Source organism: Oncorhynchus mykiss, chromosome 2 (genome assembly GCF_057628025.1).
Source record: "Oncorhynchus mykiss isolate SJ-2025 chromosome 2, ASM5762802v1, whole genome shotgun sequence".
NCBI classification, from domain to species: domain Eukaryota; kingdom Metazoa; phylum Chordata; class Actinopteri; order Salmoniformes; family Salmonidae; genus Oncorhynchus; species Oncorhynchus mykiss.
Window position 1 is genome coordinate 8,660,001 of NC_143023.1, and position 27,500 is coordinate 8,687,500.

At 49.4% G+C, this 27,500-nt stretch overlaps 1 protein-coding gene across 1 annotated transcript in view; it reads left to right on the top strand.

Moving 5' to 3' along the window:
* Positions 1-27,500, top strand: part of LOC110514129 (cyclic AMP-responsive element-binding protein 5) — a 97,233-nt gene that overhangs the window by 60,179 nt on the left and 9,554 nt on the right. The window contains exon 8 of the mRNA XM_090187388.1: positions 24,335-24,769. Within this exon, the coding sequence (XP_090043514.1) occupies positions 24,335-24,769 (435 nt within the window). The remainder of the gene's footprint in view (positions 1-24,334; positions 24,770-27,500) is intronic.

The following is a 27,500-nucleotide window of genomic DNA, read 5'->3' on the forward strand; positions in this document are numbered from 1 at the left end:
ACTGTAACCCCACACCCCCCCAGCTTTACAACCTCAGAGCCTCAGACCCCTGGCCCAGCCGCTCACTACAGGAACATTTACATTAAGAGAGATGGAGGGAGGGAGCGAGGGAGCGAGGGGGAGAGGGAGAGCGGGGGAGAGAGAGAGAGAGAGAGAGCGAGGGAGAGAGCGAGGGAGAGAGAGAGAGAGAGATAGAGGGAGAGAGAGAGAGAGAGAGAGGGAGAGAGAGAGAGAGAGAGTAAGAGAGAGAGAGAGAGAGAGAGAGAGAGAGAGAGAGAGAGAGAGAGAGAGAGAGAGAGAGAGAGAGAGAGAGAGAGTAAGTGGGGAGGGTGAGAAAGAGAGAATTTGAAAGACAGAAATTGATAAAAGATACTGGAGAGAGAGATGTGTGTTGTGGTAACTGAAGGCCTCCCCTGGCGGAGTTAACCCTCTCCTGCCCAGTGGGAGTGTGTGCTGCTGCTGAGGGGGGCTAATGACGGCTAATAGATTTTGCGGTGGGGCTGAGCTGCTAGGAGGCCTAGGGAGACCTGTCTCTGTCTGTCTCTAGTGTAAATAGTTAATGAGCTGCAGGGAGAGCTGAAGGCAGGGCGGATATAGGGAGGGCTGATACAGGGAGGCCTGATATAGGGCTGATACGGTGAGGGCTGATATAGGGAGGGCTGATATATGGAGGGCTGATACAGGGCTGATATAGGGAGGGCTGATACAGGGCTGATATAGGGAGGGCTGATACAGGGCTGATATAGGGAGGGCTGATACAGGGCTGATATAGGGAGGGCTGATACAGGGCTGATATAGGGAGGGCTGATACAGGGAGGGCTGATATAGGGAGGGCTGATATAGGGCTGATATAGGGAGGGCTGATATAGGGAGGGCTGATACAAATCAAATCAAAATCAAATCAAATGTATTTATATAGCCCTTCGTACATCAGCTGATATCTCAAAGTGCTGTACAGAAACCCAGTCTAAAACCCCAAACAGCAAGCAATGCAGGTGTAGAAGCACGGTGGCTAGGAAAAACTCCCTAGAAAGGCCAAAACCTAGGAAGAAACCTAGAGAGGAACCAGGCTATGTGGGGTGGCCAGTCCTCTTCTGGCTGTGCCGGGTGGAGATTATAACAGAACATGGCCAAGATGGGGCTGATACAGGGCTGAAACAGGGAGGGCTGAAACAGGGAGGGCTGATACAGGGCTGATATAGGGAGGGCTGATACAGGGCTGATATAGGGAGGGCTGATACAGGGCTGATATAGGGAGGGCTGATACAGGGAGGGCTGATACAGGGAGGGCGGATACAGGGAGGGCTGATACAGGGAGGGCTGATACAGGGAGGGCTGATACAGGGAGGGCTGATACATGGAGGGCTGGTATAGGGAGGGCTGATACAGGGCTGAAACAGGGAGGGCTGATACAGGGCTGAAACAGGGAGGGCTGATACAGGGCTGAAACAGGGAGGGCTAATACAGGGAGGGCTGATACAGGGCTGATACAGGGAGGGCTGATACAAGGAGGGCTGATACATGGCTGATACAGGGAGGGCTGATATAGGGCTAAAGGCAGGGCGGAAACAGGGAGGGCTGATACAGGGAGGGCTGATACAGGGAGGGCTGATACAGGGAGGGCTGATACAGGGAGGGCTGATACAGGGAGGGATGATACAGGGATGATACAGGGAGGGCTGATACAGGGAGGGCTGATACAGGGCTGATACAGGGAGGGCTGATACAGGGCTGATACAGGGAGGGCTGATACAGGGCTGATACAGGGAGGGCTGAACAGGGCTAAAGGCAGGGCGGAAACAGGGAGGGCTGATACAGTGGGGCTCCCGAGTGGTGCAGCGGTCTAAGGCACTGCATCTCAGTGCTTGAGGCATCACTACAGACACCCTGGGCTGATGCAGGGCTGATACAGGAAGGGCTGATACAGGGCTGAAACAGGGAGGGCTGATACAGGGCTGAAACAGGGAGGGCTGAAACAGGGCTGAAACAGGGAGGGCTAATACAGGGAGGGCTGATACAGGGCTGATACAGGGAGGGCTGATACAAGGAGGGCTGATACATGGCTGATACAGGGAGGGCTGATATAGGGCTAAAGGCAGGGCGGAAACAGGGAGGGCTGATACAGGGAGGGCTGATACAGGGAGGGCTGATACAGGGAGGGCTGATACAGGGAGGGATGATACAGGGATGATACAGGGAGGGCTGATACAGGGAGGGCTGATACAGGGCTGATACAGGGAGGGCTGATACAGGGCTGATACAGGGAGGGCTGATACAGGGCTGATACAGGGAGGGCTGAACAGGGCTAAAGGCAGGGCGGAAACAGGGAGGGCTGATACAGTGGGGCTCCCGAGTGGTGCAGCGGTCTAAGGCACTGCATCTCAGTGCTTGAGGCATCACTACAGACACCCTGGGCTGATGCAGGGCTGATACAGGAAGGGCTGATAGTGGGCTAATACTGGGCCGATACAGGGCTGATACAGGAAGGGCCGATACAGGGCTGATACAGGATACAGGGAGGGCCGATACAGGGCTGATAGGACTGAAACAAGGAGGGCTGATACAGAGCTGAAGGCAGGGCTGATACGGGGAGGCCTGATGCAGGGTGTGTTGTTTTGGGTCAGGGGATAGGGTGGTGTGTTGTGTTGGGTCAGGGGATAGGGTGGTGTGTTGTGTTGGGTCAGGGGATAGGGTGGTGTGTTGTGTTAGGGGAATAGGGTGGTGTGTTGTTTTAGGGGAATAGGGTGGTGTGTTGTGTTGGGTCAGGGGAATACGGTGGTGTGTGTTGTGCATTAGGGATGTCAGGATAGCTGACCCTCACAGCATGGTGGAGGAAATGCTGTGGAGAGGTGGGACGGACGGACGGACGGACGGACGGACGGACGGACGGACGGACGGACGGACGGACGGACGGACGGACGGACGGACGGACGGACAGACAGACAGACAGACAGACAGACAGACAGAGAGAGACAGACAGAGCATTATATCGCTACTCAGAGCCAGAGCTCAGCAGGCTATAGCCAGCACTCTCCCTCACAGCCCTGATCTCAGTCCAGCCCTGCACCACTCGCTCAGTAGACAGACAGAGCATTATATTGCTACTCAGAGCCAGAGCTCAGCAGGCTATAGCCAGCACTCTCCCTCACAGCCCTGATCTCAGTCCAGCCCTGCACCACTCGCTCAGTAGACAGACAGACAGACAGACAGACAGACAGACAGACAGACAGACAGACAGACAGACAGACAGACAGACAGACAGACAGACAGAGAGAGACAGACAGAGCATTATATCGCTACTCAGAGCCAGAGCTCAGCAGGCTATAGCCAGCACTCTCCCTCACAGCCCTGATCTCAGTCCAGCCCTGCACCACTCGCTCAGTAGCAGCTGACATAGTTGTACTAAGTGTGCACACACGCTGTGTGTGTTTGTGTTTGTCGAAACACAGTATTCTATTCCTGAAAGTCTATTTTTTAGATGGTTTGATGTCATTGTTTGTTTGATGAAAGTCCTTCTCTCTCCATTTCTGTGGACAGGAAGAGCCACATCAAGCCCTTATCAACTTCCACACCATGTCTCTCTGTGTGCCAACCACGGGACATAAGTCCAAAATGTGAGCGGGTTCCAATTTGAAAGTGTTGTAGAGTCTCTGAACCGTGGGTTCGTATCTGTTGAATGTAAAGCTGTTATCACCTGTTCCTTTCCCTCTGCCGTTCAGTTGGTTTAGAAAAAATGCGGACAGATTTAAAAAGCTCTGCTTCTGAGCTGCAGCTCGTGTATAAAAATGTGTTATTTATTATCTGGGTAATTATCTATTGTTTACATTGTTACTAGGGACAATAAATGTGTCACTAAGCGTCAGGCTTGGTGCTGAGTTTCTTATGAGGTAAACAATACTATATGTTCCTACACTGCAGCTCTGTTGGCCACGGACCTGGCACTGGATGGGCCCATGACATCATTCTTGGCACGCTCTAAATGTACTCCTTTTTACTTGAGGAGGGAAAAAAGCCAGTTTCTCTTAAAGCAACATTTCATAATATGCACCGAGACCAGCCATCACAGCTATCCTGATGCAAGAGTTGTAGTTTGAGCAGATGGATTTTTTTCACCTCAACTCTTCATCCACACAGTTTTAGTTTTATGATCCTGCTAAACTTGTATATTGTTTTAAAACCCGATCAAACTATAGTTTTATTTGACCATTGAAATACTTGTTGTACTGAATTCTGCAAAATACATCAAATACAGTGCCTTGCGAAAGTATTCGGCCCCCTTAAACTTTGCGACCTTTTGCCACATTTCAGGCTTCAAACATAAAGATATAAAACTGTATTTTTTTGTGAAGAATCAACAACAAGTGGGACACAATCATGAAGTGGAACGACATTTATTGGATATTTCAAACTTTTTTAACAATCAAAAACTGAAAAATTGGGCGTGCAAAATTATTCAGCCCCATTACTTTCAGTGCAGCAAACTCTCTCCAGAAGTTCAGTGAGGATCTCTGAATGATCCAATGTTGACCTAAATGACTAATGATGATAAATACAATCCACCTGTGTGTAATCAAGTCTCCGTATAAATGCACCTGCACTGTGATAGTCTCAGAGGTCCGTTAAAAGCGCAGAGAGCATCATGAAGAACAAGGAACACACCAGGCAGGTCCGAGATACTGTTGTGAAGAAGTTTAAAGCCGGATTTGGATACAAAAAGATTTCCCAAGCTTTAAACATCCCAAGGAGCACTGTGCAAGCGATAATATTGAAATGGAAGGAGTATCAGACCACTGCAAATCTACCAAGACCTGGCCGTCCCTCTAAACTTTCAGCTTCTACAAGGAGAAGACTGATCAGAGATGCAGCCAAGAGGCCCATGATCACTCTGTATGAACTGCAGAGATCTACAGCTGAGGTGGGAGACTCTGTCCATAGGACAACAATCAGTCGTATATTGCACAAATCTGGCCTTTATGGAAGAGTGGCAAGAAGAAAGCCATTTCTTAAAGATATCCATAAAAAGTGTTGTTTAAAGTTTGCCACAAGCCACCTGGGAGACACACCAAACATGTGGAAGAAGGTGCTCTGGTCAGATGAAACCAAAATTGAACTTTTTGGCAACAATGCAAAACGTTATGTTTGGCGTAAAAGCAACACAGCTCATCACCCTGAACACACCATCCCCACTGTCAAACATGGTGGTGGCAGCATCATGGTTTGGGCCTGCTTTTCTTCAGCAGGGACAGGGAAGATGGTTAAAATTGATGGGAAGATGGATGGAGCCAAATACAGGACCATTCTGGAAGAAATGTCAGGTGCGTGAATGAGGACCCAAAAGCGAATTAACAAAACAGAGTTTCTTTAATGACGAAACACATGTAGGCTCAGATGGACAGGCAGATTCCGACAGGACAGGACAAGGTTAGATGAACTGGCAGATTCCGACAGGACAGGACAAGGTTGCAGCAAACACGACGATAGTCTGGTTCAGGCATGAGAAACACAAACGAGAATCCGACAAAGACAGAAGCAGGAACAGAGAGAGATATAGAGACCTAATCAGAGGGAAAAAGGGAACAGGTGGGAAAAGGGGTGAACGAGGTAGTTAGAGGAGACAAGGAACAGCTGGGGGAAGGAGGGTAAGGAAAGGTAACCTAATACGACCAGCAGAGGGAGACAGGGTGAAGAGAAAGAACAGGAACAAGACACAACATGACAATACATGACAAGAAAACCTGATGGAGTCTGCAAAAGACCTGAGACTGGGACAAAAGGTGGCGCTACAAAGTATTAACTTAAGGGGGCTGAATAATTTTGCACGCCCAATTTTTCAGTTTTTGATTTGTTAAAAAAGTTTGAAATATCCAATAAATGTCGTTCCACTTCATGATTGTGTCCCACTTGTTGTTGATTCTTCACAAAAAAATGCAGTTTTATATCTTTATGTTTGAAGCCTGAAATGTGGCAAAAGGTCGCAAAGTTCAAGGGGGCCGAATACTTTCGCAAGGCACTGTATGTAGGTCAGAAATACCAAGTGTACGAGAGAGTCATATTTACAGAGTTGTTCAATGAGGTCAAGAAGAGGCAATTTCCACCTTCACTCCATGTTGAGTGATTAACTGTGTCAAGTCAACTTCACTCCATGTTGAGTGATTAACTGTGTCAAGTCACCTTCACAGTCGCTCTTGCTGCTGGTGAGTCTCTGATCCACCTCTACGCAGACGACACCATTCTGTATACTTCCGGCCCTTCTTTGGACACTGTGTTAACAACCCTCCAGGCAAGCTTCAATGCCATACAACTCTCCTTCCGTGGCCTCCAATTGCTCTTAAATACAAGTAAAACTAAATGCATGCTCTTCAACCGATCGCTACCTGCATCTGCACGGCTCTGACTTAGAATACGTGGACAACTACAAATACTTAGGTGTCTGGTTAGACTGTAAACTCTCCTTCCATACCCATATCAAACATCTCCAATCCAAAGTTAAATCTAGAATTGGCTTCCTATTTCGCAACAAAGCATCCTTCACTCATGCTGCCAAACATACCCTTGTAAAACTGACCATCCTACCAATCCTCGACTTTGGCGATGTCATTTACAAAATAGCCTCCAATACCCTACTCAACAAATTGGATGCAGTCTATCACAGTGCAATCCGTTTTGTCACCAAAGCCCCATATACTACCCACCATTGCGACCTGTACGCTCTTGTTGGCTGGCCCTCGCTTCATACTCGTCGCCAAACCCACTGGCTCCATGTCATCTACAAGACCCTGCTAGGTAAAGTCCCCCCTTATCTCAGCTCGCTGGTCACCATAGCATCTCCCACCTGTAGCACACGCTCCAGCAGGTATATCTCTCTAGTCACCCCCAAAACCAATTCTTTCTTTGGCCGCCTCTCTTTCCAGTTCTCTGCTGCCAATGACTGGAACGAACTACAAAAATCTCTGAAACTGGAAACACTTATCTCCCTCACTAGCTTTAAGCACCAACTGTCAGAGCAGCTCACAGATTACTGCACCTGTACATAGTCCACCTATAATTTAGCCCAAACAACTACCTCTTTCCCTACTGTATTTAATTTATTTATTTATTTTGCTCCTTTGCACCCCATTATTTTTATTTCTACTTTTCACATTCTCCCATTGCAAAACTACCATTCCAGTGTTTTACTTGCTATATTGTATTTACCTTGCCACCATGGCCTTTTTTGCCTTTACCTCCCTTCTCACCTCATTTGCTCACATTGTATATAGACTTGTTTATACTGTATTATTGACTGTATGTTTGTTTTACTCCATGTGTAACTCTGTGTCGTTGTATCTGTCGAACTGCTTTGCTTTATCTTGGCCAGGTCGCAATTGTAAATGAGAACTTGTTCTCAACTTGCATACCTGGTTAAATAAAGGTAAAATAAATAAAGACTCCATGTTGAGTGATTAACTGTGTCAAGTCATCTTCACTCCATGTTGAGTGATTAACTGTGAAGTCATCTTCACTCCATGTTGAGTGATTAACTGTGAAGTCACCTTCACTCCATGTTGAGTCATTAACTGCGTCAAGTCATTTGTAACTACTTACACCATTAAATGGTATGAGAGCGAGAGAGAGAAAGATGGAGAGTTAGAAAAAGAGAGAGAGAAACAGAGACAGACAGGCGGAGAGAGAGAGAGAGAGAGAGAGAGAGAGAGAGAGAGAGAGAGAGAGAGAGAGCACCTCTGGCTAGACCATGGGTTGTGTTATAGAAGAATTTCAGCAGCAGACAATAGGAGTGTATCTCCAGGTTTTGAAAGCAACATCTGTATGAATGGTGGCATTGTCAGGGGGTGATGTCATTGGAGAGAGAGGGACGGTGAGCCAAGGACACAACTGAACGTGAGCTCTACTGCTGCAGCCGTTCTGTCACAACGGACTGACTGCTAGTGTGTAGGGTTAATCTGTGCCTGTGTGTGAGCGAGCGTGCTGTGTTTGTGAGTGTCGTGAGCGTGCTTTTGCACTGTGTGTGTGTGTGTTGAGACAAACAGTGCCTCTTGCAGTGTGTGTCTGTACAGGGTAAAGTGAGGCATAACGGAGGAGAACTAACAGGGATACAGAGACTTACAGGTCAACTAGCATCCTTCTACATATTGTCAAACGGCAGTATTTCTCCAACAACATTTTCTCAGAAAATGTGAGCTTGGTGAGGGTGTACAGTGAAGGGTTAAAACACTAACAGTGTGTGTGTCTGCCAGCTGATCTGTGGTGAGGCCTGACAAGGAAGGGAGAGATAGAGGGAGGGAGTTAGAGAGGTGGGAGTCTCCTTCCACCATGGTGCCCACACCAGGGGCTTAGAGTAGGGTCACGACCCACCCACAACCATGGACCACAGTCATATTCACAAGCATAGGAATATGGCTCAAAACACCTCTTTTCTACTTGTGAGTTCCCCTCTGTGTGTGTGTGTGCGTGTGTGTGTGTGTGTGTGTGTGTGTGTGTGTGTGTGTGTGTGTGTTTTTCACACGTGAACATGTGTGTGTGTGGAAGAGGGACAGAGGAAAAGAGGGCAGGGGCGGAGCAGTGTGTCTGCTGTATTTGTCTTTGGGTGACTGCGTGTTGTTTTAGCTGTGCTGATGGGAGGCGTATGTGTGAAGGCCTTCAGGGTACGGTTCAGGGCCTGTGAATGGGACAGGACTAGCCTCCAGGGCTCTCTCCCCTCCGGCAGGGCTAGGCCAGGGTAAACCAGCCAGCCGGCCAGCCAGCACCAGATGGGTAGATGGCTAACACTTTATGTAACCTCTCTGACCAGTTCCTCATCTACAGTTTTCTAAGTGCAACTCCTCAACAACAACTGTGAACACATCAATGTCAACCACACCCCTTCCTGTTAACATTTCTTACATAGTGTCACAGATTCACTCATTAGTACAGACTTCCTATTTCCCATGAGATTCATTGCCTGTTAACGTATTGTCATTTTCTGGCCTCAGTAACATCACTTCCTCATGGCTGTGGGTGTCAGCTCTCTCCAAGTCACCTCTCTCTCCACTCTGTCAGGTTTGGTTCCCAATGTTAGAGTAAATGCTAAAGCTAAATGTAGCATGTGACATGTTAGTTCATAATGACAAGAGAAACACATTCTGAAGGAAAACACAATTAGAAGTCAATTATAGGGGCCTCCCGAGTGGGGCAGTGGTCTAAGGCTCTGCATCGCAGTGCTAGCTGTGCCACTAGAGATTCTGGGTTCGAGTCCAGGCTCTGTCGCAGCCGGCTGCGACCGGGAGACCCATGGGGCGGCACATAAATCGCCCAGCGTCGTCCGGATTAGGGGAGGGTTTGGCCGGCAGGGATGTCCTTGTCCCATCACTCACTAGCGACTCCTGTGGTGGGCCGGGCGCAGTGCACACTGACACGGTCGCCAGGTGCACAGAGTTTCCTCTGACACATTGATGCGGCTGGCTTCTGGGTTAAGTGCGGCTTGGTTGGGTCGTGTTTCGGAGGATGCACGGCTCTTGACCTTCGCCTCTCCCGAGTCCGTACAGGAGTTGCAGTGATGAGACAAGACTGTAACTACCAATTAGATACCAGGAACTTGGGTTGAAAAAGGGGTAAAAGTAACAAAATAAAAAATAGGTAAATGCCGGTGGTTAGCCAATCAGAGGCAGACAGACAGAACCATATGGTAACACCAGCCCAGTTGACCCAGTTGTTAACCAGTCAACAGTTGTTAACTGTTTCAGCCATGGTAAAGACGACAACACAGCTAGGGAACGTGATCTGTTATTCTAGCGACCTGTAACCACACTGAACAAAAATATACCTTTTGGTTCCATGTTCCCCTACCCTTTTTTTAAGGTGGCTGTGGCCAACAAATCATTCATCTCATCATTCCAGTCATGTGAAATCTATAGATTAGGGCCTGATGAATTCAAATTGACTGATGTCCTTATATAAACTGTAACTCAGTAAAATCTTTGAAATTGTTGCATGTTGCGTTTATATTTTTGTCTATTAAGTCTATTAATACAAACTGTCAGATAAATATTTACATGTATGATTCAGATGAATGATTTTGGAAGCACTACTTTCCACATTCCTTCTACTCTCTATCTGAAAGAGCCTCAGCAAGGTGCCTTTTGTTTCAATTTGCCTCTGACATTAGATTAGTCCAGGCACTTTGTTCCTGACTGTGCTCCTGTGAGCATATGTCTCTCTCTCTCTCTCTAGCTCGCCCCCCCCCCCCCTATCTCTCTCCTTGTGTCTGTCTGTCTTCCTCTGCCCCTCTCCCCCCAGAGGCTGGGGTTTTGTAGTAATAACCCTGTCGGCTGGTCCACAGAGCCCTGCTTTACAAGAGGAACCAGTGGGGATGTAGAGTCTGGAGGCAGAAAGGCCAATCCATTAGACTGACAGGGAGGAAAGAGAGGGAGAGAGGGAGGGAGAAAGAGGCAGAGGGAGAGAGAGAGAGAGGCTGCCAAGTGTATGTTTAGCCTGCTGTGTGTTTGTGTGTGTGTGTGTGTGTGTGTGTGTGTGTGGGGGGGGGGGGGGGGGGGTGTAGCCTCCACTGTAGGTGTGTGTGCATCTCACTGCCTGCCCTGCGCACCAATGTGGCTACGTATGAACAGCACTGCAACATACCGGGGTCGTCTGGGCCTGGCAGAACAGAACAGCCCATCTTCCTCCATCTGTCCATCTGTCCATCTCTCTCTCCCTCTCCCTCCCTCCCTCCCTCCCTCCCTCCCTCCCTCCCTCCCTCCTTCCTCTGGGGCCCCAGGGAGGCTGTGCTCGGCTCGGCCCAGTGGGGGAAGGGAAGGAAGGAGTGACTCTAGTTACAGTACAGAGAGACTCCCACTACTTTCCACCAGGCTGCCTGTCGTCCTCCTGTAGTCCCAGAAGAAATCAGTTTAGCAGAGAGGGGGTACAGGAGAGGTGGAGGGAGGAGTGGGGGAGAGGTTCCTGCCTCTCTGGGGAATGTGGGTAATGTAATAAAAGTGAGCTAATGGGAGGGGGCACACATGGAGGAGTGGCTAGTGGGTATGGAAGGCAGGCATTGGTGGGTAGAGGTGGTGGTGTTGGGGGTGGTTGAGGAGATGTGGGGGAGGTTGAGGAGATGTTGGGGAAGGGGTGGGGGAGGTTGAGGAGATGTTGGGGGGGTGGTGGAGTTTGAGGAGGTGTTGGGGGAGGTTGAGGAGGTGTTGGGGAGGGGTGGGGGAGGTTGAGGAGGTGTTGGGGAGGGGTGGGGGAGGTTGAGGAGGTGTTGGGGGGGTGGGGGAGGTTGAGGAGGCGTTGGGGAGGGGTGGGGGAGATTTAGGGGGTGTTGGGGGGGTTGGGGGAGGTTGAGGAGGTGTTGGGGGAGGTTGAGGGGGTGTTGGGGGGGTGGGGGAGGTTGAGGAGGTGTTGGGGGAGGTTGAGGAGGTGTTGGGGGGGTGGGGGAGGTTGAGGAGGTGTTGGAGGAGGGGTGGGGGAGGTTGAGGGGGTGTTGTGGGGGTGGGGGAGGTTGAGGGGGTGTTGTGGGGGTGGGGGAGGTTGAGGAGGTGTTGGGGAGGGGTGGGGGAGGTTGAGGAGGTGTTGGGGAGGGGTGGGGGAGGTTGAGGATGTGTTGGGGAGGGGTGGGGGAGGTTGAGGAGGTGTTGGGGAGGGGTGGGGGAGGTTGAGGAGGTGTTGGGGAGGGGTGGGGGAGGTTGAGGAGGTGTTGGGGAGGGGTGGGGGAGGTTGAGGATGTGTTGGGGAGGGGTGGGGGAGGTTGAGGAGGTGTTTGGGGAGGGGTGGGGGAGGTTGAGGAGGTGTTGGTGGAGGACATATACCCTCTACATTTATGGCACAGGGGCTCACTGACACTCTCTCCCTCCCTTCTATAGCTGCCGCAGACAGGGAACCCATGCTGTGGTTTTTAGGGGCTGGGGGAGGAGAGTTAGAAGGGTCTGGGCCCACAAAGATTGTTACCAGGAAAGTTAAGATGTGTAACCTCATTATAAATCCTGTTAGCAGAAGTACAGCACAGAGTAAACAGCTAGCTGGCTGAACATGTCTGACGAGAAGAGACTGACATGACGCAGGGTATTGAAACAAACCAGGGTTTTAATAGAGCTGTTCACTCTCTTCTCTGTCCATTTAAAGCCCAGGATAATATTTCTTTACCACTTTAAAAGTGACCCCACATACAGGCCTGGTTAGATTAGGTTCAATGTTCTGTGACCCCACATACAGGTTAGATTAGGTTCAATGTTCTGTAACCCCACATACAGGCCTGGTTAGATTAGGTTCAATGTTCTGTAACCCCACATACAGGCCTGGTTAGATTAGGTTCAATGTTCTGTAACCCCACATACAGGTTAGATTAGGTTCAATGTTCTGTAACCCCACATACAGGTTAGATTAGGTTCAATGTTCTGTAACCCCACATACAGGTTAGATTAGGTTCAATGTTCTGTGACCCCACATACAGGCCTGGTTAGGTTAGGTTCAATGCTCTGTAACCCCACATACAGGTTAGATTAGGTTCAATGTTCTGTAACCCCACATACAGGTTAGATTAGGTTCAATGTTCTGTAACCCCACATACAGGCCTGGTTAGATTAGGTTCAATGCTCTGTAACCCCACATACAGGTTAGATTAGGTTCAATGCTCTGTAACCCCACATACAGGCCTGGTTAGATTAGGTTCAATGTTCTGTAACCCCACATACAGGTTAGGTTAGGTTCAATGTTCTGTAACCCCACATACAGGCCTGGTTAGATTAGGTTCAATGTTCTGTAACCCCACATACAGGTTAGGTTAGGTTCAATGTTCTGTAACCCCACATACAGGCCTGGTTAGATTAGGTTCAATGTTCTGTAACCCCACATACAGGCCTGGTTAGACTAGGTTCAATGTTCTGTAACCCCACATACAGGCCTGATTAGATTAGGTTCAATGTTCTGTAACCCCACATACAGGTTAGGTTAGATTAGGTTCAATGTTCTGTAACCCCACATACAGGCCTGGTTAGATTAGGTTCAATGTTCTGTAACTCCACATACAGGCCTGATTAGACTAGGTTCAATGTTCTGTAACCCCACATACAGGCCTGATTAGATTAGGTTCAATGCTCTGTAACCCCACATACAGGTTAGGTTAGATTAGGTTCAATGTTCTGTAACCCCACATACAGGCCTGGTTAGATTAGGTTCAATGTTCTGTAACCCCACATACAGGTTAGATTAGGTTCAATGTTCTGTAACCCCACATACAGGCCTGGTTAGATTAGGTTCAATGTTCTGTAACCCCACATACAGGTTAGATTAGGTTCAATGTTCTGTAACCCCACATACAGGTTAGATTAGGTTCAATGTTCTGTAACCCCACATACAGGTTAGGTTAGGTTCAATGTTCTGTAACTCCACATACAGGTTAGATTAGATTAGGTTCAATGTTCTGTAACTCCACATACAGGTTAGATTAGATTAGGTTCAATGTTCTGTAACTCCACATACAGGTTAGATTAGATTAGGTTCAATGTTCTGTAACTCCACATACAGGTTAGATTAGGTTCAATGTTCTGTAACTCCACATACAGGTTAGATTAGATTAGGTTCAATGTTCTGTAACTCCACATACAGGCCTGATTAGATTAAGTTCAATGTTCTGTAACCCCACATACAGGTTTGATTAGATTAGGTTCAATGTTCTGTAACCCCACATACAGGCCTGGTTAGGTTAGGTTCAATGTTCCCTAACTAGTGATGACTCGGGCGACTCCAAAGGGCCTCAGGTCCCCAGAGAGCCTTCTGCTCCACTCTTAAGAGGAATGAAAGTGTGTCCCCCTGACCTGATCTGGTTTGATTGACTCATCCCGGCTCAGGCTCCATCTCTTCCCACTCGTCCCTGTTCTTCCCCGCTCTGGCGTTCTCCTCTCGGGGTTAATAGTGATTAAGTCATATGGCCAGGCCAGGGAGGGAACAGGGGAAACCTGAGTGGCTGTTCAGGACGTGGCCAGAGCACTCACACGGAAATCAGTCACACCGACAGCATTAATAAATATCATTAATGACACCACATTAATGAGGAGGGGGGGGATGGGTGATACAGGAGGTCAGAGGTCAGGGTTTAGACGTCAGACAGTAAATGGATTCTTCCCTCCGGGAGAAAGCATCTTCAGTCCAGTAGCTGGGGTTTTATGTTTAATCTGTGTGGCAGCATTTTATCAACGTAGAACATTGAATGGTAAAAGACAAATAAACCTTGACAACCTGTGTCATTACTACTGTCTATATTCTCCCTCCTAATAAATGGGGATTATATCGTTAGTTATATCATTACTTTTCCATTTTACCAGCTCTTTCTGTTGCTGTATTAAATGGCTGATAGGTTGAGACAGGGTTGATACATCTAAGCACCAGACTGTTGTCCTCCTCCTCCACACTGTGTACCATCCTCTGCTGTCAGAACACCTACTACCAACACTACAGGCCAACACCTGCACTGACATAATGACTGTTCTGTGGCCTGGCTACATGTAGCCGCGGGGAGAGAGAGAAACCAGTGTGTGTGTGTTATTACAGGTTAATGCAGGTGGTGGTTAAGTCTGGGTGATGAGCACAGTCTGAGCCAAACACAACCATGTGTTAAAGTACATTAGAGGTCATGATGAAGGGGTTTGGGAGAGACAGTGGTTACGTCTCCAATGGCACCCTATTCCCTTTACAGTGCACTACTTTTGACCAGGGTCTATAGGGCTCTGGTCAAAAGTAAAGCACTATATAGGGAATAGTGTGCCATTTGGGACGTAACCACAAGCCTGCTGATGATCATCACCGTGGAAGGCCCGTCGGTCTGTTCATTTGCGTCACTGTGGGTCCGAATGCAGCCTGCCAGGGCCATAAGTTTGGGCTCAGCTAAGTGGAGCTGAGTTAGATCTGGGACAGTTTGAGCCAAGTCATTCAGTTGTTTCAGATGAAACCAGCGAGTAGAAGAGTGGGAACCTGGCCTGTATCACGGTGAGGGAATCTTTATCTTCATCTCTCTCTATCTCTATATATCTCTCTCTTTCTATATCTTTCTCTCTCTTTATCTTAATCTCTCTCTATCTTTCTCTCTCTTTATCTTCATCTCTCTCTATATTTCTATATCTTTCTCTCTCTTTATCTTCATCTCTTCCTATCTCTATATTTCTATATCTTTCTCTCTCTTTATCTTCATCTCTCTCTATATTTCTATATCTTTATCTCTCTTTCTCTCTCTTTATCTTCATCTCTCTCTCTATTTTTCTATATCTTTCTCTCCTTCTCTCTCTTTATCTTCATCTCTCTCTTTATTTCTATATCTTTCTCTCTCTTTCTCTATCTCTCTCTTTATCTTCATCTCTCTCTATCTCTATATTTCTCTCTATCTCTATATTTCTCTCTCTTTCTCTCTCTCTTCTCGTTTGCGACAGAGTTGCTTTGTTTGCTGCAATACATGACAGGTTGATTTGGTTGCAGGTTTACAGATCCCTGCCTGGTTTACAGATCCCTGCCTGATTCACAGTTCCCTGCCTGGTTCACAGTTCCCTGCCTGGTTTACAGATCCCTGCCTGATTCACAGTTCCCTGCCTGGTTCACAGTTCCCTGCCTGGTTCACAGATCCCTGCCTGGTTCACAGATCCCTGCCTGGTTCACAGTTCCCTGCCTGGTTCACAGTTCCCTGCCTGGTTCACAGTTCCTTGCCTGGTTCACAGATCCCTGGCTGGTTCACAGATCCCTGCCTGATTCACAGTTCCCTGCCTGGTTCACAGTTCCCTGCCTGATTCACAGTTCCCTGCCTGGTTCACAGATCCCTGCCTGATTCACAGTTCCCTGCCTGGTTCACAGATCCCTGCCTGGTTCACAGATCCCTGCCTGGTTCACAGATCTCTGCCTGATTCACAGTTCCCTGCCTGGTTCACAGATCCCTGCCTGGTTCACAGATCCCTGCCTGGTTCACAGATCTCTGCCTGATTCACAGTTCCCTGCCTGGTTCACAGATCCCTGCCTGGTTCACAGATCCCTGCCTGGTTCACAGATCCCTGCCTGGTTCACAGATCCCTACCTGGTTCACAGATCCCTGCCTGGTTCACAGATCCCTACCTGGTTCACAGATCCCTGCCTGGTTCACAGATCCCTGCCTGGTTCACAGATCCCTGCCTGGTTCACAGATCCCTGCCTGGTTCACAGATCCCTGCCTGGTTCACAGATCCCTGCCTGGTTCACAGATCCCTGCCTGGGTCACAGATCCCTGCCTGGTTCACAGATCCCTGCCTGGTTCACAGATCCCTGCCTAGGTCACAGATCCCTGCCTGGTTCACAGATCCCTGCCTGGTTCACAGATCCCTGCCTGGTTCACAGATCCCTGCCTGGTTCACAGATCCCTGCCTGGGTCACAGATCCCTGCCTGGTTCACAGATCCCTGCCTGGTTCACAGATCCCTGCCTGGGTCACAGATCCCTACCTGGTTTACAGATCCCTGCCTGGTTCACAGATCCCTGCCTGGTTCACAGATCCCTGCCTGGGTCACAGATCCCTGCCTGGTTCACAGATCCCTGCCTGGTTCACAGATCCCTGCCTGGTTCACAGATCCCTGCCTGGTTCACAGATCCCTGCCTGGGTCACAGATCCCTGCCTGGTTCACAGATCCCTGCCTGGTTCACAGATCCCTGCCTGGTTCACAGATCCCTGCCTGGTTCACAGATCCCTGCCTGATTCACAGATCCCTGCCTGGTTCACAGATCCCTGCCTGGTTCACAGATCCCTGCCTGGTTCACAGATCCCTGCCTGGGTCACAGATCCCTGCCTGGTTCACAGATCCCTGCCTGGTTCACAGATCCCTGCCTGGTTCACAGATCCCTGCCTGGTTCACAGATCCCTGCCTGGGTCACAGATCCCTGCCTGGTTCACAGATCCCTGCCTGGTTCACAGATCCCTGCCTGGTTCACAGATCCCTGCCTGGTTCTCTTAGATGCGTTGTTTTTTAATCCTACAGAGCGTTGTTTAGTAGTGTCGTGTGCAGTGGAACGTTTTGTGTTGTAGAACTACAGCTCAGACTGACTGTATCGTAGGTGAAGTCCATTGTTACGTACCTCCATCAGTGCTTCTCTTCTCTGCTGTGTGGCTAGTCTCAGCTGTGGCTGGTACAATGTACTGCTTGATTATGAGTTCCGTGAGTTCAACTCTCTCTGTCGTGAGTGTGTCTGTTGTTATGGTTACGGGCTGTGTGTGTCGGGTGTAGCTAGCACTGTGTTTTAACCTTGAGAGCGGACTCTACTAGCTACAGTACGCTGCCTGACTGTGACACACTGGACCTGCATCCCAGATGGCACCCTATTCATTTAGAGTGCACTTATTGTGACTTGGGCCCTCGTGCACTATAAATATACTATTTGGTGCCGTTCGGGAGGCAGACTGCGGCCTCTCCCCTCCCCTCCCCTCCCCTCCCTTCCCCTCTCCTCTCCTCTCCTCTCCTCTCCTCTCCTCTCCTCTCCTCTCCTCTCCTCTCCTCTCCTCTCCTCTCCTCTCCCCTCCCCTCCCCTCCCCTCCCCTCCCCTCCTGATGGAGGTTAATTCAGTTAAAAGCCAGATAGATAGTAGAGGCGGCCCTGCCAGCTGGACTCCTCTCACAATACAGGGCTGATAAATGAGCACTTTGCTGGGCCCCGAGGCCAGGCTGACTCTCTCTCTCTGTGTGAGTGGAGGGGAGACTGGAAGCTATCCACTCCCCCGCCTCTTCTCCCTCCACCCCTCTATCCCCTACTCCCCTGACGTTTGGCTGGCATGGAGCCAGACAACATCAGCCCCAGCCACAGCCCCAGCCCCAGCCTCCCAGCCCTATACCCCTTCCCCCAGCCCCAGACAGGCACATTAGTGGGTCTGCAGTGCAGTGCAGAGCAGACAGTGGTGGATGGGGCAGTCACATTCCACTGCCTGGGTCTCTGCTCTGGCCTCTGTGGGAACGTGGCTCAGGACATGAGATTGGCTGCTATGATTGAGTGGTGGAAGATAGGCGGACAGCTGCCCAGCCTGATTGGTTCCCGCTATCGCAGGGGAGGGGCCCCCAGGTCTGGGTGTTGATTGACAGGTTGAAGGCTGAATGGGAAGGTGTTATGGTGGCCTGTCAGGGTCAGATGACTTCCTCAGACAGTAGAGCCACATGGAAGGTGTCCATGTCAGCAGTCTGGGGAATATTAGTGATGTGGTATCAGACTGCTTTTTATCTGTTAGGTGTAGTGTACATTTAGTAAGGGGGTCTAGACAGTAAATACACATCTAATGATGCTTTGTTATAAGCAACAGATACAGTGGCCAGAATCACCATTGGTTTTGGTGCTTGCTTTTTTTCACAAACCAGTTATGTGATTGATTGCTTCACTCACACTTCCATTTTACCAACTCTCACAGAGCTAATGGAGGCAGGCAGGCAGGCAGGCAGGCAGGCAGGCAGGCAGGCAGGCAGGCAGGCAGGCAGGCAGGCAGGCAGGCAGGCAGGCAGGCACTGTGCTGCAGACAGACAGACCTGATCTAACCCACTGTGCTGCAGACAGACAGACCTGATCTAACCCACTGTGCTGTAGTCTATACAGGTCTGATCTAACCCACTGTGCTGCAGACAGACCTGATCTAACCCACTGTGCTGCAGACAGACAGACCTGATCTAACCCACTGTGCTGTAGTCTATACAGGTCTGATCTAACCCACTGTGTTGTAGTCTAGACAGACCTGATTTAACCCACTGTGCTGTAGTCTAGACAGACCTGATCTAACCCACTGTGCTGTAGTCTAGACAGACCTGATTTAACCCACTGTGCTGTAGTCTAGACAGGTCTGATCTAACCCACTGTGCTGTAGTCTAGACAGACCTGATCTAACCCACTGTGCTGTAGTCTAGACAGACCTGATCTAACCCACTGTGCTGTAGTCTAGACAGATCTGATCTAACCCACTGTGCTGTAGTCTAGACAGACCGGATCTAACTCACTATTCTGTAGTCTGGTCTCTGTGGTATGTTAACCCCTGTGTTGTAGTCTAGTCTAAGCCAGACCAGGCCAGTCTAGGCCAGTCTAGCCAGTCCAGGCCAGTCTAGGCCAGTCCAGGCCAGTCTAGGCCAGTCTAGGCCAGTCCAGGCCAGTCTAGGCCAGTCCAGGCCAGTCTAGGCCAGTCTAGGCCAGTCTAGGCCAGTCCAGGCCAGTCCAGGCCAGTCTAGGCCAGTCCAGGCCAGTCCATGCCAGTCCAGGCCAGTCCAGGCCAGTCTAGGCCAGTCTAGGCCAGTCCAGGCCAGTCCAGGCCAGTCTAGGCCAGTCCAGGCCAGTCTAGGCCAGTCCAGGCCAGTCTAGGCCAGTCCAGGCCAGTCCAGGCCAGTCTAGGCCAGTCCAGGCCAGTCCAGGCCAGTCTAGGCCAGTCCAGGCCAGTCTAGGCCAGTCCAGGCCAGTCTAGGCCAGTCCAGGCCAGTCCAGTCTAGGCCAGTCTAGGCCAGTCCAGGCCAGTCTAGGCCAGTCCAGGCCAGTCCAGGCCAGTCCAGGCCAGGCGCTGACTGTGAGAAGTGCTGTTGAGGCTGAGGTGGAGGTGGAAGTGGTTGACATGGATAATTGAGTGACTGTCAGTGGCTGACAAAACAACAGAATAACTGCTGATGCACAACCACATTTCAAACTTGCACCTTGTGTATTCTACTACTCTAACTCTCAACAGTAAGTTGAGTTTATGCCTGGAGCCGGCCCTGCTGAGAAGTGTTGAGTTGTGTGTGTTGGAGTGTGTGTGTGGCTGAGTGTGTGTGTGTGTGCGTGTGTGCGTGCGTGTGCGTGCGTATGTGTGTGTGTGAATGCTTGCCCGTGTGTGTGTATATAGAGTTATATTAGTGCTGATGTTAAAGTACTTATAATAGAGAGGAAAGGATTGCTTTAGCTTCTGAAGGTTCTGGGAACAGAACAGGAACCATGACAGCAGTAGGATCTATGAAGGTAATATGAAGAACAGGAACCATGACAGCAGTAGGATCTATGAAGGTAATATGAAGAACAGGAACCATGACAGCAGTAGGATCTATGAAGGTAATAGGAAGAACAGGAACCATGACAGCAGTAGGATCTATGAAGGTAATATGAAGAATAGGAACCATGACAGCAGTAGGATCTATGAAGGTAATATCAGGTAGCACTGATCTATCCAATGGATATAGGAAACACTGCTAAGAGGACCATGACATTGGTTAACCTTTGATATAAATCCCGATACTGTCAGGTGGTTCCTAGTAAGTACAGTAGGAGATGAGAGCCAGACAGGCAGATATAAACTCTATGGCTGTGCCAGGAACAGACTGAAACAGGCTTAACAGGCTGATGGTTTCACTGGTCCCATAGAAAGGGATGTTACAGTACATGACAACCTAGATATGATGAATGGCCCATACTTGTCACTCAAAACTTCCTACATCGTAAACTATGCAGGCCAGCTGTGTGCATCAAATACCTGAGATACTGTTGTTTTGTTTTCCACATTGCTAAGATGTTACTGTGGCGTGTGGAGCATGCTGCGTGCATCAATCCTTCATCTGAGACAGCTAGAGTTCCCCTGAAGGAGGGTGAGAAAGAGAGGAGTGAGGAAGGGAGGGGTGTGGGAGGCAGGAGGAGGAGGAGAGGGTTGATGTGATCTTTATCTCTCTCACTCTCTCTCTGGCGTGGTGACCCAGGGAATCATGAATGTGAAGGTTGTTAAAGAGACATGGAGGCCTGGAGAAGGCCTGGAGGAGGAGGCCTGGAGGAGGAGGCCTGGAGGAGAGGCCTGGAGGAGGAGGCCTGGAGGAGGACTGGAGGAGGAGGCCTGGAGGAGGCATGGACAGACTGGACTGACTGACTGACAGCAGCTGGGAGGTAGGGGGTGGGGGGTGAGACGGGGGAGATAGGGGAGAGAGAGAGAGGGGTAAAGGAAGAGATGGACATTGGAGAGAGAAAACAGATGGAGAGAGACAGGAAATGGAGAGAGAGGAGATGAAGAGAGACAGGAGATGGAGAGAGAGGAGATGGAGAGAGAGGAGATGAGAGACAGGAGATGGAGAGAGACATGAGATGGAGAGAGACAGGAGATAGAGAGAGAGGAGATGGAGAGAGAGGAGATGAGAGACAGGAGATGAAGAGAGAAAGGAGATAGAGAGAGACAGGAGATGGAGAGAGACAGGAGATGGAGAGAGACAGGAGATGGCGAGAGAAAGGAGATGGAGAGAGACAGGAGATGGAGAGAGACAGGAGATGGTGAGAGACAGGAGATGGAGAGAGACAGGAGATGGAGAGAGAGAGGAGATGGAGAGAGACAGGAGATGGAGAGAGACAGGAGATGGAGAGAGACAGGAGATAGAGAGAGAGGAGATGGAGAGAGAGGAGATGGAGAGAGAGGAGATGGAGAGAGACAGGAGATGGGGAGAGAGGAGATGGAGAGAGACAGGATATGGAGAGAGACAGGAGATGAGAGACAGAATATTGAGAGAGAGGAGATGGAGAGAGACAGGAGATGGAGAGAGAGGAGATGGAGAGAGACAGATGGAGAGAGACAGGAGATAGCGAGAGAGGAGATGGAGAGAGAGGAGATGGAGAGAGACAGGAGATGGGGAGAGAGGAGATGGAGAGAGACAGGATATGGAGAGAGACAGGAGATGAGAGACAGCATATTGAGAGAGAGGAGATGGAGAGAGACAGGAGATGGAGAGAGAGGAGATGGAGAGAGACAGGAGATGGAGAGAGAGGAGATGGAGAGAGAGGAGCTGGAGAGAGACAGGAGATGAGAGACAGAATATTGAGCGAGAGGAGATGGAGAGAGAGGAGATGGAGAGAGACAGGAGATGGAGAGAGAGGAGATGGAGAGAGACAGGAGATGGAGAGAGACAGGAGATGGAGAGAGAGGAGATGGAGAGAGAGGAGATGGAGAGAGACAGGAGATGAGAGACAGAATATTGAGAGAGAGGAGATGGAGAGAGAGGAGATGGAGAGAGAGGAGATGGAGAGAGACAGGAGGAAGCCTCCTCCTCCAGGCCATATTTCCCTCAGATTACACAGATACACATAAAATTTGAAAACAAATCCAATTTTGAAAAACTCCCATATCTACTGGGTGAAATTCCACAGTGTGCCATCACAGCAGCAAGACTTGTGACCTGTTGCCACGAGAAAAGGGCAACCAGTGAAGAACACACACCATTGTAAATACAACCCATATTTATGCTTATTTATTTTATCTTGTGTCCTTCACCATTTGTACATTGTTAAAACACTGTATATATAATATGACATTTGTAATGTCTTTATTGTTTTGAAACTTCTGTATGTGTAATGTTTACTGTTAATTTTTATTGTTTATTTCACTTTATATATTCACTTTATATTTTATCTACCTCACTTGCTTTGGCAATGTTAACACATGTTTCCCATGCAAATAAAGCCCTTGAATTTAATTGAATTGAGAGACAGGAGATGGAGAGAGACAGGAGATGGAGAGAGAGAGGAGATAGAGAGAGACAGGAGCGAGAGAGAGAGGAGATGGAGAGAGAAGAGATGGAGAGAGGAGATGGAGAGAGAGGAGATGGAGAGAGAGAGGAGATAGAGAGAGAGAGGAGATAGAGAGAGAGAGGAGATAGAGAGAGACAGGAGCGAGAGAGAGAGAGGAGATGGAGAGAGAGGAGATTGAGAGTTAGCAGGCAACATAAGACTGACAAAACTGAATTGAATGGATTGACAATTTTAGTTAGTAAGTTTATAGATTTTGTGCCAATAATGAAAATCCCATTAACACTACCGTAAAGCTACAGTACAGTTCCTCTTTATGTTAAGTGAGCACCTTTCAGAATGAAGCCCCAGCCAATCCACTACAGTCATTACAGTGGCAGTCCCAGACTCAACACTCTCTCACACTGTTATTCCAAAACCTCCTCCCAAATGGAACAGAAATATGAAAAGGTGCAGACATGTTTTTTTAATATTATGACTAAGTTAGTTCTCAGCAGATCAGACGTGCAGTGAGTGCAGCAGACACGTTTTGGAACTTGTATGTTTGTATTCGGATTTGAGTGGGTGATTTTTCCCTTTCCTTGGGGGTTGTCTCTTTAAGTGTCTGCCCAAACAAACAGACACTTGAGGAGTGGTGTGGTGGGACTGGTAAACACCAGGAATACAAGAGCACCTTGAAAAGCCCTCTCTCTGCCCCCATCTCTCTGCCTCTCTCTCTCTCCCCATCTCTCTGCCTCTCTCACTGTCTCCCCTCTCTCTCTCTCTCACTCCCCCATCTCTCTGCCTCTCTCTCTCCCCCCCATCTCTCTGCCTCTCTCACTGTCTCCCCTCTCTCTCTCTCTCTCACTCTCTCTCTCTCACTGTCTCCCCTCTCTCCTCCTCTCTCTCTCCCCCCATCTCTCTGCCTCTCTCTCTCTCTCCCCCCATCTCTCTGCCTCTCTCACTGTCCCCCCCTCTCTCTCTCTCTCTCTCTCTCTCTCTCTCTCTCTCTCACTCCCCTCTCTCTCTCTCTCTCTCTCTCGCTCTCTCTCTCTCTCTCTCACTGTCCCCTCTCTCTCCCCCCATCTCTCTGCCTCTCTCACTGTCTCCCCTCTCTCTCTCTCTCTCTCACTCTCTCTCTCTCTCTCTCTCACTGTCCCCTCTCTCTCCTCCTCTCTCTCTCTCTGGTCTCAGATCTTGGCCAGTTCTCAGAGCCTCTCAGTCTTAAGTAGACCACACTGTTAAAGCAACAAACCTGCCCCCATGAGTAAACATAGAACAGAGAAACAGACAGACAGAGAGACAGACAGACAGGCAGGCAGGCAGGCAGGCAGGCAGGCAGGCAGGCAGGCAGGCAGGCAGGCAGGCAGGCAGGCGACAGACAGACAGACAGACAGACATATCCCTCATCCGTTAGACCTGGAGAGAGGATAGGAGAGAGAGATGGAGAGAGGAAAGGAGAGAGAGATGGAGAGAGGAAAGGAGAGAGAGATGGAGAAAGGAAAGGAGGGAGATGGACAGGGAGAGAAAGAGCAAGATCACTGTCTAAACTGAGAGAAAGGGATAGAGAGAGAGGAAGGCAGAGGGAAGGGAGCGAGCGAATGCAGTAGAGAGAGAGAGGGTGAGGGCTGTCAAGGCTCAGCTCTGGTTTGTATCTCAGCCGTGACATGTGGATGTACAGTATAAAGATGAATGCAGCAGTGTATCGTCTCACAGTCAATAGTCAACACACTTTCATATAACCTACAGTACCTGTTTCCAGTTAACTCAATGATAGACTGTGAAACAGACAAAGCCTAAAGAGATGAATAATTTAACTCTATGGTCTGGAATAGTAACCAGGAAGAACTCCTGTCCCTAATCCCAGTGAATGATAGAAACATGTTGTTGTTCTTCTCCATACAGAGGCTGAAGGCGGCGCTAGCACACCACCCGGGAGCAATCGCCAACGGCAACATGAACAGCATGGGTCACATGATGGAAATGATGTCATCGCGGCAGCAGCAGGAGCACGGGGGCGGCCACCACCACCTTCACCCCTCCCACCCTCACCAGCACCTGCCGGCTCCGCCCCACAGCCACGCCTACCAGCACCACCCCCACCATCACCACAGCGGCCACAGCCAGGGCGGGCACCACCACCCACAGGGCCACAACCCCCATCACAACTCCCACCCGCCTCACCTCCACCCTGGGCACCCACACCAGACCTCACCCCCGCCTCACCTCCACCCTGGACACCCACACCAGACCTCACCCCCGCCTCACCTCCACTCTGGACACTCACACCAGACGTCACCCCACCCTCCACTTCACTCTGGACCAGGGCCACATTCACAGGTTAGCACTCACAAGTGATTATTTCCCCTAGCATAGGTACCGGAGCCAGAGGTAGAGGTAGGTAAATATCAGAACCATTCATGTATAGACAGAGGTTTATGAAGGTTTGTCACAAAACCAAAGCATGTCAAGTACCTACTAAAACCACATGTGAAGCCAAAAGCACCTACTTTAACCCAAACCATAACAGTTCTAGCCTGTACTTTAACAGTCTGGTAGACAGACAGCCATTAGTGGTTTGGTTTAAATGCAGTAGAGGAAATGACATTACAAATTCACTGTAAAGCGCCGGGGCTGGTCAGACACATTTTCCTTCAGCCGTGGGCCGTGGCCATACTGCCAAGAAGAGGTTAGTTACCTGGCAACAGACACAAAGGTCAGTTTTTCCATTGAGGTTGGTCAGCTGCAGATCAGTCTCAGCGGTCAGGAGGGTCAGTTGGAGGTTGTAAACTGTCTGGCGTAAAAGATCCTCAGGGCTTGTTTGGAAACAGGACTCCAGAGCTTCACCCTTAAACTTAAATACCTCACACACACTCATTTGGGGAGTTTAGGCCTTTACTCTGTTAGGTTGCCATAACATATATACTGGGCTTTAGTCAGTCAGTCCAGTGGTTACATGTTCCAGGTGTTGTAGGGTTAGGATAATGTACAGACCAGGGCTTCAGTCAGTCAGTACAGTGGTCACATGTTCCAGGTGTTGTAGGGTTAGGATAATGTACAGACCAGGGCTTCAGTCAGTCAGTCCAGTGGTCACAACATGTTCCAGGTGTTGTAGGGTTAGGATAATGTACAGACCAGGGCTTCAGTCAGTCAGTCCAGTGGTCACAACATGTTCCAGGTGTTGTAGGGTTAGGATAATGTACAGACCAGGGCTTCAGTCAGTCAGTCCAGTGGTCACAACATGTTCCAGGTGTTGTAGGGTTAGGATAATGTACAGACCAGGGCTTCAGTCAGTCAGTCACAACATGCTCCAGGTGTTGTAGGGTTAGGATAATGTACAGACCAGGGCTTCAGTCAGTCAGTCACAACATGCTCCAGGTGTTGTAGGGTTAGGATAATGTACAGACCAGGGCTTCAGTCAGTCAGTCCAGTGGTCACAACATGTTCCAGGTGTTGTAGGGTTAGGATAATGTACAGACCAGGGCTTCAGTCAGTCAGTCCAGTGGTCACAACATGTTCCAGGTGTTGTAGGGTTAGGATAATGTACAGACCAGGGCTTCAGTCAGTCAGTCCAGTGGTCACAACATGTTCCAGGTGTTGTAGGGTTAGGATAATGTACAGACCAGGGCTTCAGTCAGTCAGTCACAACATGCTCCAGGTGTTGTAGGGTTAGGATAATGTACAGACCAGGGCTTCAGTCAGTCAGTCCAGTGGTCACAACATGTTCCAGGTGTTGTAGGGTTAGGATAATGTACAGACCAGGGCTTCAGTCAGTCAGTCCAGTGGTCACATGTTCCAGGTGTTGTAGGGTTAGGATAATGTACAGACCAGGGCTTCAGTCAGTCAGTCCAGTGGTCACAACATGTTCCAGGTGTTGTAGGGTTAGGATAATGTACAGACCAGGGCTTCAGTCAGTCCAGTGGTGACAACATGTTCCAGGTGTTGTAGGGTTAGGATAATGTACAGACCAGGGCTTCAGTCAGTCAGTCCAGTGGTCACAACATGTTCCAGGTGTTGTAGGGTTAGGATAATGTACAGACCAGGGCTTCAGTCAGTCAGTCCAGTGGTCACAACATGTTCCAGGTGTTGTAGGGTTAGGATATTGTACAGACCAGGGCTTCAGTCAGTCAGTCCAGTGGTCACAACATGTTCCAGGTGTTGTAGGGTTAGGATATTGTACAGACCAGGGCTTCAGTCAGTCAGCCCAGTGGTGACAACATGTTCCAGGTGTTGTAGGGTTAGGATAATGTACAGACCAGGGCTTCAGTCAGTCAGTCCAGTGGTCACAACATGTTCCAGGTGTTGTAGGGTTAGGATAATGTACAGACCAGGGCTTCAGTCAGTCAGTCCAGTGGTCACAACATGTTCCAGGTGTTGAGGGTTAGGATAATGTACAGACCAGGGCTTCAGTCAGTCAGTCCAGTGGTCACAACATGTTCCAGGTGTTGTGGGGTTAGGATAATGTACAGACCAGGGCTTCAGTCAGTCAGTCCAGTGGTCACAACATGTTCCAGGTGTTGTAGGGTTAGGATAATGTACAGACCAGGGCTTCAGTCAGTCAGCCCAGTGGTCACAACATGTTCCAGGTGTTGTAGGGTTAGGATAATGTACAGACCTATAAGACTGGCCTGGGTTATTAGCACTAGTCATGGAGAGCTGACAGAACACACAGCCGATCATCAACCAACAATACATATTGTTCTTGTCTTTGGTTTTCACCTATATTTGACATTGATTCAGACATTTGTCCCAGGACTGTCCCGTTAAAACATTACAACAACACTGGCTGTATACACAGCCGCCATCAGAGCAACTTGTATTTTCCACCATCCTCCTGAAAACGCTAATGATCTGAGGACTGAAAGCACTTGACCCATGCCAAGTATATGTCAGGACCAGTCAGTGGGCATACTGAGGGGTTTTAGAAAGCAAAGCAGGCTCTTTCTGACTGTGTGTCTGTGAGGGTTAGGCTGAGTGGAGGTGGGCGGTGGAAAACGGTGTCCTGACACTTCTTTAACAAGGCGGGCAGGGCTGCTCTGTAAATCAGTCCAGTTACTCACTCACTCACTCA